Source organism: Sus scrofa, chromosome 11 (assembly GCF_054392235.1).
Source record: "Sus scrofa isolate SSC_HxYL_T2T_F1_AM1 chromosome 11, Sscrofa_HxYL_maternal_Yorkshire_Landrace_v2.0, whole genome shotgun sequence".
Taxonomy (NCBI): domain Eukaryota; kingdom Metazoa; phylum Chordata; class Mammalia; order Artiodactyla; family Suidae; genus Sus; species Sus scrofa.
In genome coordinates, this window is record NC_139393.1 from 9,312,924 (window position 1) to 9,325,950 (window position 13,027).

Below are 13,027 nucleotides of genomic sequence, written 5' to 3' on the forward strand. Positions count from 1 at the left end.
GGCCAGGGATCGAACCCACATCCTCACGGATACTAGTCAGGTTCATTACCGCTGGGCCACAGCAGGAACTCCTTATAGCACTCTTCTTTTAAATTGCCAGGAAATGTATAATGAAGTATTAGAGCCGGATTTGAAAATGATAAAGATACATTAAGGGAATTTCTAGAAATGTTTGTGACAGATGTGAACTCTCAGCCCTTCAACCCTTTTGAGACCAAATTAAACTCAGGAAGCCATCTAAAAATGTTCAGTCCCTCTCATCTAAAACGTGAGAAAAGAAGAAAAGAAAATGTGTCTCCCAGGATTCCATAGATTATGTTTTAAAACCACTGCTCAAGTTACAGGAATTAGTTACTCAGTAGAGTCATTCTGCTCTATAATTGATTGAGTGAAATAATTTCATACCTGAGATGAAAGGGTTAGTGAAGCCTCCCCAGAATTGAACAAGTTCCTTCTAAGAAAGAGCTTATTATGTATTAGAACTTGAGAGAAGGCAGCTCAAGTTTGTTTTTGAAAGGACTCGTATAGACTGTTAATTGTCCCTTCTCATTAAATACTGCATTTTAAATAGCTATCTTGAGCTACCTGATGAAGGGAGTAAAAGTAAATTAGTTTTAAATTCCACCCTGCTGTGGTTCTAAGTTAATAAGAACAGAATTTTAGAAGATACCTACTTTCAATAAGCCTCAAATGAACATGCTAAAGAGGCAAATTTCTCTTCAGTGTTTTACTTTCTTTTATAAAGATAGTAGATAACATTTCATGTCTAAAGCTTTGTTTTCAATAATCTTAGTAGTAAAATTTTTATTACAGTTGTATGTCCTTTAATTTCCTTAAAAGTTGTAGCAGATGAAACATAATCTCAACATCTGATTTTCCATCGGTTTATTTCTTGATGTTAGCATTGCTAGATAATGTTTATACCCACAGGATATTACCAAAATAACATTATTTTGTAATATCTCTTTCTCTGGAGTGTTGTTTTATTTCAGGTATTTCAACATTCTAAAAATAGATGTCTGTTCTTTGATTTTAGAAAACGTATTTAGAATCTGTAAGTTGGACCAAAGATTCCTCTGACAAAAATAAGAATGATAAAAGTTTCCTCCCTTCACTGCCCTTCTCCCAGTGAACTTGGTTTGAACTATCCAGTTGAATTTATTTTCATGGCACAGCTGTCTCATGAAATATCACTCTGCATTCCTCTGACTAAATCTAGGTATTTTTTTAGGAAGCACAAATAAATGCTTTATGAATTTAGCAATATAGTCTCAAGTCCAGTAATACCTCAGGCACAAAAACATTAGGTTATAAAGCCCTCTGTGTTTAGGGTAGATTATTTAAAATAGCATCTTAAACTCTTTTGGTTTCTTAAATAAATATTGCATATCAACTTGCCTTCACAGCCCTATCCCTTTTTTTTTTTTTTTTTTTTTTTTTGGAGGGGGTCTTTTTAGGGCTGCATATGGAGGTTCCCAGGCTAGGAACTGTAGTCGCCCGCCTGCATCACAGTCCCAGCAATGCAGAGCAACCCACACCACAGCTCATGGCAATGCTGGATCCTTAACCCACTGAGCGAGGCCAGGGATGGAGCCCGCATCCTCATGGATGCTAGTTGGTTTCCTTACCACTGAGCCAAAACAGGAGCTCCCTAATTGTGCCATTTGTAACTTGATTTTTTTTTTTTTTTTTTTTGTCTTCTTAGGGCTGCACCCACGACATAAGGAGGTTCCCAGGCTAGGGGTCTAATCAGAGCTGTAGCCACCGGCCTACACCTGATCCGATCTGTGTCTGTGACCTACACCACAGCTCACGGCAATACCAGATCCCCAACCCACTGAGCGAAGCCAGGGATCGAACCCAGATCTTCATGGATGCTAGTCAGGTTCATTAACTGCTAAGCCAGGACGGGAACTCCACAACACTCATCTATTCTGAGGAAGGTTAGAAGGCCAGGCGGTGCCAAGGCTGCAGCCTCTCTGCCAAGACAGTAGCCACCGCTTCTGTCATATCTCACCACAGGGTGTGTTCAGAATTTAAAGTTTCGGCTGCAGCCTGCATTTGCTCTCTTTTCCCATAAATCCTCAGGCTGTGTAGCTAAGCCTCAGCTTTGTATGAGCAATCTTTACACTCAGGTTTTTAGTACTTTTTTCAAAAGCAATTCTGGCATTTTAGACTTTTTTATCTGCAAGTTTGCTTCTAAAAACCACGTAAATAACTTATGAAGTCATCTCTTCCTGAAAAGTCATCCATAAACTACAACATATTCTAAATGTCTCATACGAGTTATCTGTGCAGAAACTCCAACAAGACAGACTCTAAAGTGCAGAATCCTGCCTGTCAAGTAAATAATTACCTCTTCCTTTTCAAATGGGAAGTCGTATGCTGGATTGATTGATGTAGGAATGACAGCTCATACACAGACTCATTTATTCTAATTTAAAATTCCTAAAAGGTTTAACATTTTTAAAAATGTTCTTGTGGATTAAAATTGTCTACCTTTAGTCTTAAAACTAAAGCAATCATAGCTGATATATCAATCCCTATATTCAACAGGTACGATAATGGGAGAAAATGGTTCTCTGCCTTGTTCCTTTTGCTCTCCTGTATTTCTACAAATGCCTGTGTGTGTGTGTGTGTGTGTGTGTGTGTGTGTGTGTGTGTGTGTGTGTGTTGTGAACTTGCAGGCCTCCAGTCAAAACCACAGCTGTAACTGTAACTACAGTCTAACTCCAGTGACCCTGAGAGAATTGGACGTCAGGGTGGACTGTGAAAAGGACCAGAAGTGGGGATAAAAGTAGCAAGTGATGGTGGAACTGACAATATTAATTTGGAAGCATTTTCCATAATATATGTTTCATACTTTATCCGTATTTTATTAAATGCAGCTCAATACTATAATGTTTAGTGCTGATTCAGGCGGCATTCGTTCAAATACCTCTTTGGCATCTGTGTGTGTTCTTATGAATTAATTTTTCCCTCAACTCCAAACTATATCAATATGGAACAGATAAAGAAATGGAGAAAGAGATTAAATGGCTTTCCAAGGCGATAAATCAAGGCGAATAGTGAGCTTTATATTCAAAGTATAGGAATTCCCGTTAAGGCTGGGTGGAGAAGAACCCGAATAGTATCCATGAGGATACAAGTTCAATCCCTGGCCTCGCCCAGTGGGTCAAGGATCTGATGTTGTCATGAGCTGTGGTGTAGGTCGCAGACACAGCTTGGATCCCATGTTGCTGTGGCTGTGGTGTAGGGCCGGCAGCTGGAGCTGCAGTTTGACCCCTAGCCTGGGAACTTCCATATGCCACAGGTGCAGCCATAAAAAGCAAAAAATAGAAAATAATTTTAAAATGAAAATGAAGGTATAGTCCATTTCCAATAGCATAACTCAACAATTCTCTCCACATTTAATTAAATACTTTAACATTCCACTGTTGTTGCTCTTACTTCCCAACATCCCACTAAAATATATTTAACAGATGTTTTAGAATTATATGTAAGATCACAGTTGTAGTGTTTAAAGAATTCAACAGAATGTTATGTTTATTTTTGAAAGTGGTTTTAGTCGTCGTTGTTTGCATGTCTTTCTTGCCTTAACTGTCCATAAATCTTTCATAATTTAAATCAGGCACACCAACCTGGAATTCTTAAAGGTAAATGCCCCACATTTCTTAGGGGAGCAGCATCCATCTATCGCCAAGGAAGAAGAGGGAAGCTTATGGTTCTGCTGACATCCAGCCTCATTTGGTTGTGTCAGCTGGAGAATTTCAGCACAGGGTTTGGGAGTTTGGGCTCTTGAAACGCACTGCCTTGAGTTTGAATCCTTGCTCTGCCCTCATTAAGCTGTGTGCTCTTGAACAAGTTACTGCAAATGCCTACTTGTTTGTGCATTGGTAGCGTTTGTGGGGTCAGGGTAAGGATTAAATAAAACCCATCTCTTGACCTAAAGTCTCGCAGCAGCTATTGGAGAAAAAGAGCTATGATGTAATTCCCTCTATCAAATAATAAAATTCCATTTCCCTTCAGGATACCTCAGAATTATCCTGAGCTTCACCATTGAGTTCTATATAAGGCAGAGCTAGTGCGTCTTTCCCAAATTCTTGAAAATCTCCTCTCTTTCAGACGGGAAAAAAACAGTTTTATTTCCCGTTTACATTCTGAATCCTATCTATTTACCAGTTTATTTTTATACCATATGATCACAGCTATCTTTATTTCTTTTACCCTTCTACTAGCTATGTTGAAAATTAAATACTGAAAAATGTACGACTCGGTTTCTAAGCCTATTTTAAACATCTAAGTACAGATGTTTTCTTTATGCGCTTGCACTCATTTGAGATCTAATTTTTTCTTTCTCTAGGTTTCTTTCATTTTGTATATCTGGATTATTTCTTTCAATGTTCTTCTCCGTAAATTCTGCAGCTCAGTCTTAAGCGGATAATTGCATTCCCTAATGACAAGGTCAAGTGCATCACCCTGCTTAAGTGGCAGGCTTTGTCTACCCCAGTCATGCTTTTAAACCCCCCAATGATCCTGTGGTAGCTACCTGTGTTTCCTTATATAACAATATATATGTTTTAAATCCCAATGTCAGAGATGGCATCATAGGTAAGACACCTCTGCCACGATGGGGCTCAGAAAGGAGTTCTTTCTGTTTGCTCAATCGGGAAAGTCTGTTTCCAGGTACTGCAGTTTGTAGGGATTCCACGTTAGACTGGCCATGAAACAATCTATTGTGGGCTGTCCAGGAGGCTGATAGCACTGGGGATACGTGTTGAATTCTCTGGAATCAGACATATTCAGGATGGAGTCTAGGTGCCACTACTTCTCCCTGACCTTGGGCAAGTATGTAATTTCTCTAAGCCTCACAGGCTTGTTGTAAAGATCAAATAACAAATCTGGGTGAAGAACTTGGCACAGCAGCGAGCACAGCATGATGTTGGTGTTACCCCTTCTTCGTCATCATCCCAACCACGATTATTTGGGGTGCTTTTGCCAATCCCCGCCTAACACATCAACCTCATGCTTTTTTGCTCATTTGAAACTAAAAGTAGAGAGTTCCTGTTGTGGCTCAGTAGTAATGAACCCAACTAGTATCCATGAGGATGCGGGTTCGGTGCCTGACCCAGCTCAGTTGGTTAAAGGATCAGGTGTTGCCGTGAGCTGTGGTGTAGGTCCCAGATGTGGTTCAGATCTGGTATTGGCTGTAGGCTGTGGTGTAGGCCGGCAGCTATAGCTCCGATTGGACCCCTAGCCTGGGAACTTCCACACGCCATGGGTGCAGCCCTAAAAAGCAAAAAAATTAAAAATAAAAAGGTAATCCTTTTGGAAAGCAAATTGGTAAAGCCGTTTCGGAGGGCAGTGTAGCCGTATCTACCAAAATTTTAAATGTGGCCTTTGAACCTGCATGACTTCTTCTGGAAATCTGCTCTGAGGAAATAATTGCAGCTTTGGTGTCCACAGTGTTGCAATAGTGAACAAATGAAAATAACCTTTAAATGTCTGTCAGTGTGTGTCAAAGGGTGGCTTCCCCAGGAAAGCAAGACTCTGAGCGGGAGATCTGAGCTCAGGAAATTTACCAGGGAATGCCCTGGGGATCACCATCTGTGGGGAAGTGCCGGGCACAGGACTGGGCAGAAGAAAGAGACATCGCCCCATCCCCATCCCACAGGAGCGTCGCTGGGGAGTGCCGTGACCTTGGCCTAGGCAGTTCCCAGAGAGGGGAGGGATGCAGCCAGACAGAAACCTCGGGGGGTGCAGCGGGAGGGAGGGTCGAGGGTCTCAGTGCTGAGGGGCGTCTAGGTAACCCACCTCGGGGCTCACGAGAAGCCTAGTTGTTTATGGTCTGTGTATCGAACTATGGAATATGTCCAACTTTGGGGAAGACTGAAGTGAGCCTCACTGTGTAGTGAAAAAGCAAATCTCCAAACAGCACACGTAGGTCGTATAATCACACTTAGGTTTAAAATTCTGTGTAATGGGAGAGGTGTTATTTTGATGCACACACACACACACACACACACACACACACACACACACACACACACACACGAGGGTGATGGCCTCTAACAGTTGGGGAAGAGAAAGGAGCTCAGGCACCTCCCCGTTTTGTTCTGTACCCCTCCCTACAGCCCCAGCCTGCCAGCTCCGGAGTGAAGCGTCTTTGGGGTGGGATCCTCCAGTCCTGTGTGTTGCTTGAATTTGTATTCATTCTACCACACAAAATTAAATGTGATTATAGCAAAAATAAAAAGTGAACACAGTCCCGCTTCATGTTTAACCAATCCTCACTTACAATCTCTCACTAAACTTACTGTACAATGCGCAGATATTCGTGGTAGGCGTATGGCTTTCCAGAAGGGAGCTTGTTCTAAAACAGACCTCCCCAGATAATGCAAGGAATGTAAGGAAGCCACCGGAAAGCAATGCATGTTTTTCAGAAGTGATCTCTGCTTTCTGAAGCTTGTCTCAAAATAAGTATCAGTCCTTCGCCTTCTGCTTGCAGAGCATTCACTAATTGTGTATCTCACCAGGAGTTTTCTTAGTGTCATGTCTTTCCCACTATCGACATAGGAAATACACACAGTAAAAAAAAGAAGTCCTCTTTAAGTAGCAAGAAAAAATGTAGATTTGAAAACTACGGATTTAACCTCCATATGCCTTTTGATTTTAACTGCGATTTCCCGCAAACCTCATCTCTGTTCCTGCTCCTCCCTGGCTCCCATTCCCCGCATACACTCAGCTGCCAAATGCTGCTGGTTGTCTCTCCTTCGTGATTCTCAGATCCATCCCCTTCTTTCGGTCCGTACCACCCCTGCCCCAGCTCAAGCCCTATCTGTTCCCCTTTGGATTATTGTAACAGCTTTCAGCATTGACCCCTGTCTACCCCATCCTCCACATAGCAGCGTGATTCTTCTAAAACTGTCCTTGCCTCACGCCCCTTCTGCAAATCTTGGAGGAGCTTCATAATTTTTAGGATGAAGGCTGCTCGTCCTCTGAACTCACCAACCACTCTAGCCCCGTCTCCTTCTGCTCCTCTATTTATTTCTTGCATTCAGTCTATTACATAGAGGGTCTTTCTTTATAGAGAATGTATCTTACATTTTCAGTATTCTCCTCTCAAAATGCTGTGCTCTCTGCCCAGAACGTTCGCCATGCTACCCCTTCCGTGACATTGCTAAAATTACCGTGTCGCTTGGGTCACTGGGTTCCTCCTTTGCAAAGCCTCCTCCAACCCCAAGTCTGTTGTAGGCATCCCTTGTCGGGATTCTGTATCGTGCTGCAGATAATCCCACCACAGCTCACCATAACTAAACCGTACAGTTTGTCTCCCTAACTAAACCGTAAGCCTGCCTTAGGGGAGGGCACCTGCCTTCCTAACTTAGTATCACCAGGTCTTTGCCATTGTAGCTGATGTAAGTTTGGTGCTTAGTAAATTTAGACATGTTGAAGGTGAATATTAAGTCAGTGAGCTGTTGAGAATTTAGATATATTGTCTTCTTTTCTTCATGTATTTCATTTCAATTAAGATAGACTTTTGTGCTCATTTATCCTGGTGTGACAGTACTCAGTTTTAACCAAAAATAGAGCTATTTCCCTTCATCTACTAGTAAATAGCAAAAGAATGGGGTCGGGGGGACAGGGAATGGCCCACTGGGCATGGGAATGTCATTAGTGTGACCAAGGTGAATGCGCCATGGAGAATTTGGGGAGGTAATGATTTTTCAAGATGACTAGCCAGCCTGTGTCATAAACTGTGCTGTTTATTTTTGTTTGTTTGTTTTGTTTTAGGAACTATCCCTTCGACATAGTGACATTGTTAAACCTTGTTCTATTCAAGGCCTCTGACACCAACAGAGAGATTTATGAAATCTCCATGCAGCTCATGCAGGCACGTATCACTGACTACCTAGAAACGCCCATCCCTCAGCAGAGAAGATAGAAATGGTAGTTAATTGCTGAATTGCTCTTTAAGGATAGGCACGTGTTTATTTCTGCGTATCGCGGGTGGACAGGATGAGTGAAAACAATCTCCTGTAAACGAAGGAAGTAACTGATGCTTTATCCTTAGTGCCATACTAAGATATGCATTCTTTAGCTTTATGACAAAACTTCATGAAATATAAATACTATATGGCACCTGAGCTAGCCAGCCAAGGTGTTTTTCACACTCTTTATTACTTTCCGACTTCTCTGTAGATCCTTGAAGCCAAACTTTTTGTATACTCAAAGAAAGTCGCTGAACAAAGACCTGGCAGCATTCTCTATGGAACGCACGGCCCATTGCCACCCCTCTACAGTGTGTCACTAGCCCTCTTGTCATGCGAACTGGCCAGGATGTACCCCGAGCTCACACTCCCACTCTTCTCAGGTACCGTGCGATAGTCATTCATGACGTGTCATCATTTCTGCTCTAAGTATTCTTTTTAAATTCTCCTAATTTAGGCTCAAAATTATTGATGCTAAATTTGTAGAGCATAGTTTCGTTGGGATGAGTTTTGTTACATGTAAAAGTAAATTCTAGAATATCTTTAAAGAGAAAGCAGTGTATTTACAGACATGGAAAACAGACTTGTGGTTGCCAAGAGGATGGAGGGTGGGAGTGGGATGGATGGGGGGTTTGGGGTTAGTAGATGCAAACTCTTACACTTAGAATGGATAAGCAGTGAGGTCCTGCTATACAGCACAGGGAACTATACCCAATCTCCTAGGATAGCCCATAATGGAAAATAATATTTTAAAAAAGAATATATACACATGTATGACCGAGTCACTTTGTTCTGCAGCAGAAATTGGTACAGCACTGTAAATCAACTGTACTTGAATTCAAAAAATTAAGAATAAAATTAAATTAAATTTACCATTAAAAGTAAAAATATAGGCGTTACCACTAGGGCACAGTAGGTTAAGAATCCTGCTGCAGTGGCTCAGGTCATTGTAGAGGCACAGGTTTGACCCCCAGGCCAGCACTGGGGATCAAAGGTGGGTTAAAGGACCTGACGTTGCCACAGCTGTGACTCAGATTCAATCCCTGGTCCGGGAACTTCCATGTGCTGGGGTTGCAGGCGTAAACAAATAAACAAATAAATAAATAAATAAAGCAGTGTGTTTATCTAAAACAGTGTGGTATAAATAAGCATAGGAAAAAATGTGAAGATGCTTAGATGAATCATAATACTTTACATACGCTTGTATGTAAGATTTTCCCCAACATTAAATATGAATGGTATAACTTCTAATCCAAATAATTGCTAAAAGTTAGTTTTTAGTGGTAACGACTATGGTATTTTGTAGCTTGAACGTTGCTACAGATACATAAGTTGTTGCAAGTTGATTTGAGACACATCTTGACAAGTCGTCTTTGTGAATAACGTTCTGGAAAATCCATTTGTCTGAGACAGTTAGTCACATCCTTGCATTGTGCCTGAAACAACAGGAGGTGCAGAGAAAACCCTTTTTGATCAGTTAAATTTCTCCTTGAAAAACTGAAATTTATTTTCATTCACTTTAACTAAGGTTTGAGGGCTGTCTGTATGCCAGGCACTGTGCTCGGGTCCTAGGAATACAGAGGTGAATAAAATAGTCTCTCGCTGGAGTTCCCATTGTGGCTCAGTGGAAACGGATCTGACTAGTATCCATGAGGATGCAGGTTCGATCCCTGGCCTCGCTCAGTGGGGTAAGGATCCAGCATTGCAGCAAGCTGTGGTGTAGGTCGCAGACATGGCTTGGATCTAAGGTTGCTGTGGCTGTGGCGTAGGCCAGCAGCTGCAGCTCCAATTCGACCCCTGGCCTGAGAACCTCCATATGCCATGGGTGTGGCCCTAAAAAGACAATAAATGAATAAATACATAAACACATAAATAAATAAATAGTCTCTCCCATCAAAGGTTCAACATTATCTAGTAATAAAGAAGGACGTGCATCATACGATTATGGTACAGGGCAGCAAGGGCCATTTTTTTTTTAAATTGCATTCCCTGCACAAGATGGAAGATTAAGGCGTAATTAATTATAGGGCCAGGGAAACCAAGAAAGACTTCCCAGAAAAGCTGATGTCTGAGCTGCCTTTTGAAAGAGGAGTAGAAATTTGCAAAGCAGATAAGTAGCTGACATTGCAGTGAGTGAGGAGATAGGCACTGCGGGCCAAGGAAATAGCATATACATTGGCTTAGAGGTATAAGCTGGCATGAAGCATGTAAGAGATGACCTAGTAGCCAGCTGGGCGAAGATAATGTGCAGGGAAGCAGGAACGTTTGCGATGGTTCTGGCCAGAGAGGCAGAGGTCATCTCACAAGGCCTCAAATTATATCCTTTACAGGCCAGTGATCACATATGCGCTCCTTGAAACCCCTCAGAACCCTGTGAACAGGGAGGGCACTAAAGCGAGGTGCTTGGGTTTTTGTTTTTGTTTCATTTTTTAAATTTTAATTGTATTTATTTTTTCCACTGTACAGCATGGGGACCAAGTTACATTTACATGTATACATTTTTTTTCCCACCCTTTGTTCTGTTGTGATATAAGTATCTAGACATAGTTCTCAATGCTACTCAGCAGGATCTCATTGTAAATCCATTCCAAGAGCAATAGTTTGCATCCAATAACCCCACGCTCCCGATCCCTCCCACTCCCTCCGTCTCCCCATGGGGCAGCCACAAGTCTATTCTCCAAGTCCATGATTTTCTTTTCTGTGGAGATATTCATTTGTGCTGGATATTAGATTCCAGTTATAAGTGATATCATATGATATTTGGCTTTGTCTTTCTGAATTATTTCACTCAATATGAGAGTCTCTAGTTCCATCCATGTTGCTGCAAATGGCATTATGTCGTTCTTTTTTATGGCTGAGTAATATTCCATTGTGTATCAAACAAGAAGAGAGGGGGTGAGATCAGAGTGCATTTTAGAAAGACGGACAGTGTGGAGGATGGACTAGAGAACATCCAATCCAGAGACTGGGGACCAGTTGAGACAGGATAGCAATAGTCCAAGGGAGACATGAAGAGGGCCTGGACTCAGACAGCCCAGTGAGAGCAGAGGGGAGAGACCAGAGTCAAGAGCTTCTGGGTGGAGTGCACAGAAGGGGCAGTGTGCGCTGTCTGGGAGGGAGGTCGTGACAGCCCCACCCCCCCCACCCCCCCGAGCCACTGCTGGGAGAAGAGGAGAGGCAGGGCGAGGTAGAGATCAGGAGCTTGGTTTGGGGTATCGAGTGTGTAGACAGACCGGGGCTTGGGGAAGGCCAGCGCTAGCGACTCATGGAAGACCAAAGGGGGCTAGAACCACGGAAACCGACAAGGTCATGAGTGGAAAGAAAGAACCTGAACCCTAAAATTGAAGGACCAGGCCAAGGAAGGGCGAGGCAGCAGAGAGGGAAGTGAGGCATGTTCATGGAAGGAGAATGCCGAGCAAGTATGTTTTCTGGACCCAGAAGTTAGGGAGAGGGAGTAAGCCTGGAACAGAGTAGAGAGAAGAGAGCTCCCCGGGAGATAAGGTCTAAAAATTACCCTCTGGATTTCACAGTTCGTTGGTGTCAATAGTTTCCATGGAGCAGGAGCAGCAGAAGCCGGATCTCAGGGGCTTGGGGGACAAAGAAGCGGAGAGAGAGGACGGGCTACGGTGGGATGCGGAGTCGGAGTCGGGGGATGGGTGAGATGCGAGCTTGTTGATTGGCTGAGAGGGAGAAGCCAGGAAAGGGACAGTCCAGCAACTTCAACCGGAGAGCGAGCTCATATAATGACTTGCAGGCAGGTTCACCCAAATTTTTGTCAAGAATTGACCTTTTGGCTATTCTGATTTAGGAAGAATACATTTTTGAAAATAATGTGGAGAAAGAGGTTAGTGGATACCTAGTTCTTGCTTATACCAGCTTTACTCTTAAAATTCCCGTGGTGAGATTTTTATTGCCTCTGATTTCAAATGACGTAATTTCTTGGAAGAAATTGCCAGGCCAGTTGTTCAGGTCTTTCCCAAAGAGCCAGAAAATGTACATAGCATCTCACTGACATTGTTTCACATTGTATTTAATTCGTGTCTGGAGAGGTGAATGGGGTTGGTCACCTCACAGCCTTCTTTTCTTTTTTCCCTTTAAAACACCTCTGCAGTCAGGCCCTGACTGAGGTGCCTGGGATTCTTCAGAGAGACACCCCCGCCGCCCCTCAGACCCCAAGTCTCACGGGCAAGATGTAAAAACATCGTAAATAAATTACTTACAAATTTTATGAATAGAAACTTTTGCATAAATTTTATAAATATAAATTTATAACTACAAGCTGATTTTCCATCTAGAGGTCATAGATAGGAGGTGATTATTGCTACAAAACACCTCTAGATTTTTATACCACGATTGAGAGACGGCAGGGATTCTTTTTTTAGCCTTTTTCTTGTATTAAAGCATAGTCAATTTACAGTGTTGTGCCAATTTCTGCTGTACAGCAAAGTACATATATATACAGTCCTACGTATATATATACATTCCCTTTCTTATATTATCTTCCTTCACGTACTGTCCCAAGAGACTGGATAGAGTTCCCTGAGCTGTCCAGTAGTAGGTCATTGTCGATCCATTCTAAACCTAATCATTTACATCTACTAACCCCAAGCTCCCAGTCCATCCCACTGCCTCCCCTCTCCCCCTTGGCAACCACAAGTCTATTCTCTACATCTGTGTCTGTTTCTCTCTTAGCAGATGTGTGCATTTGTGCCATATTTTATATTCCACACTCCTCTGTTGATGGACATTTCAGTTATTCCTTGTCTTAGCTTTGGGGAATCGTGCTGCTAAGAACATGCGGGTGCATGCATCTTTTTGCATTGCACATTTGTCCAGATATATGCCCAGGAGTGGGCTTGCTGGATCATATGGTAGTTCTATGTTTAGTTTTCTGAGGAACCTCCATACTGTTTTCTCTCGTGGTTGTACCAGTTTCCACTCCTACCAACAGCGCAGGAGGGTTCCCTTTTCTCCACACCCTCTCCAGCAGCTGTTTTTTGTAGATGTATCAATGATGGCCATTCTGACTGGTGTGA

The 13,027-nt window shown here is 42.5% G+C and overlaps 1 protein-coding gene across 10 annotated transcripts in view; it reads left to right on the forward strand.

The window, feature by feature from the left end:
- Positions 1–13,027, forward strand: part of FRY (FRY microtubule binding protein) — a 421,192-nt gene that overhangs the window by 327,092 nt on the left and 81,073 nt on the right. For all 10 annotated transcript variants that reach the window (XM_084981419.1, XM_084981420.1, XM_084981421.1 and 7 more), the window contains 2 exons: positions 7,795–7,894; positions 8,203–8,374. In XM_084981419.1, coding sequence (XP_084837545.1) covers positions 7,795–7,894; positions 8,203–8,374 — 272 coding nt within the window. The remainder of the gene's footprint in view (positions 1–7,794; positions 7,895–8,202; positions 8,375–13,027) is intronic.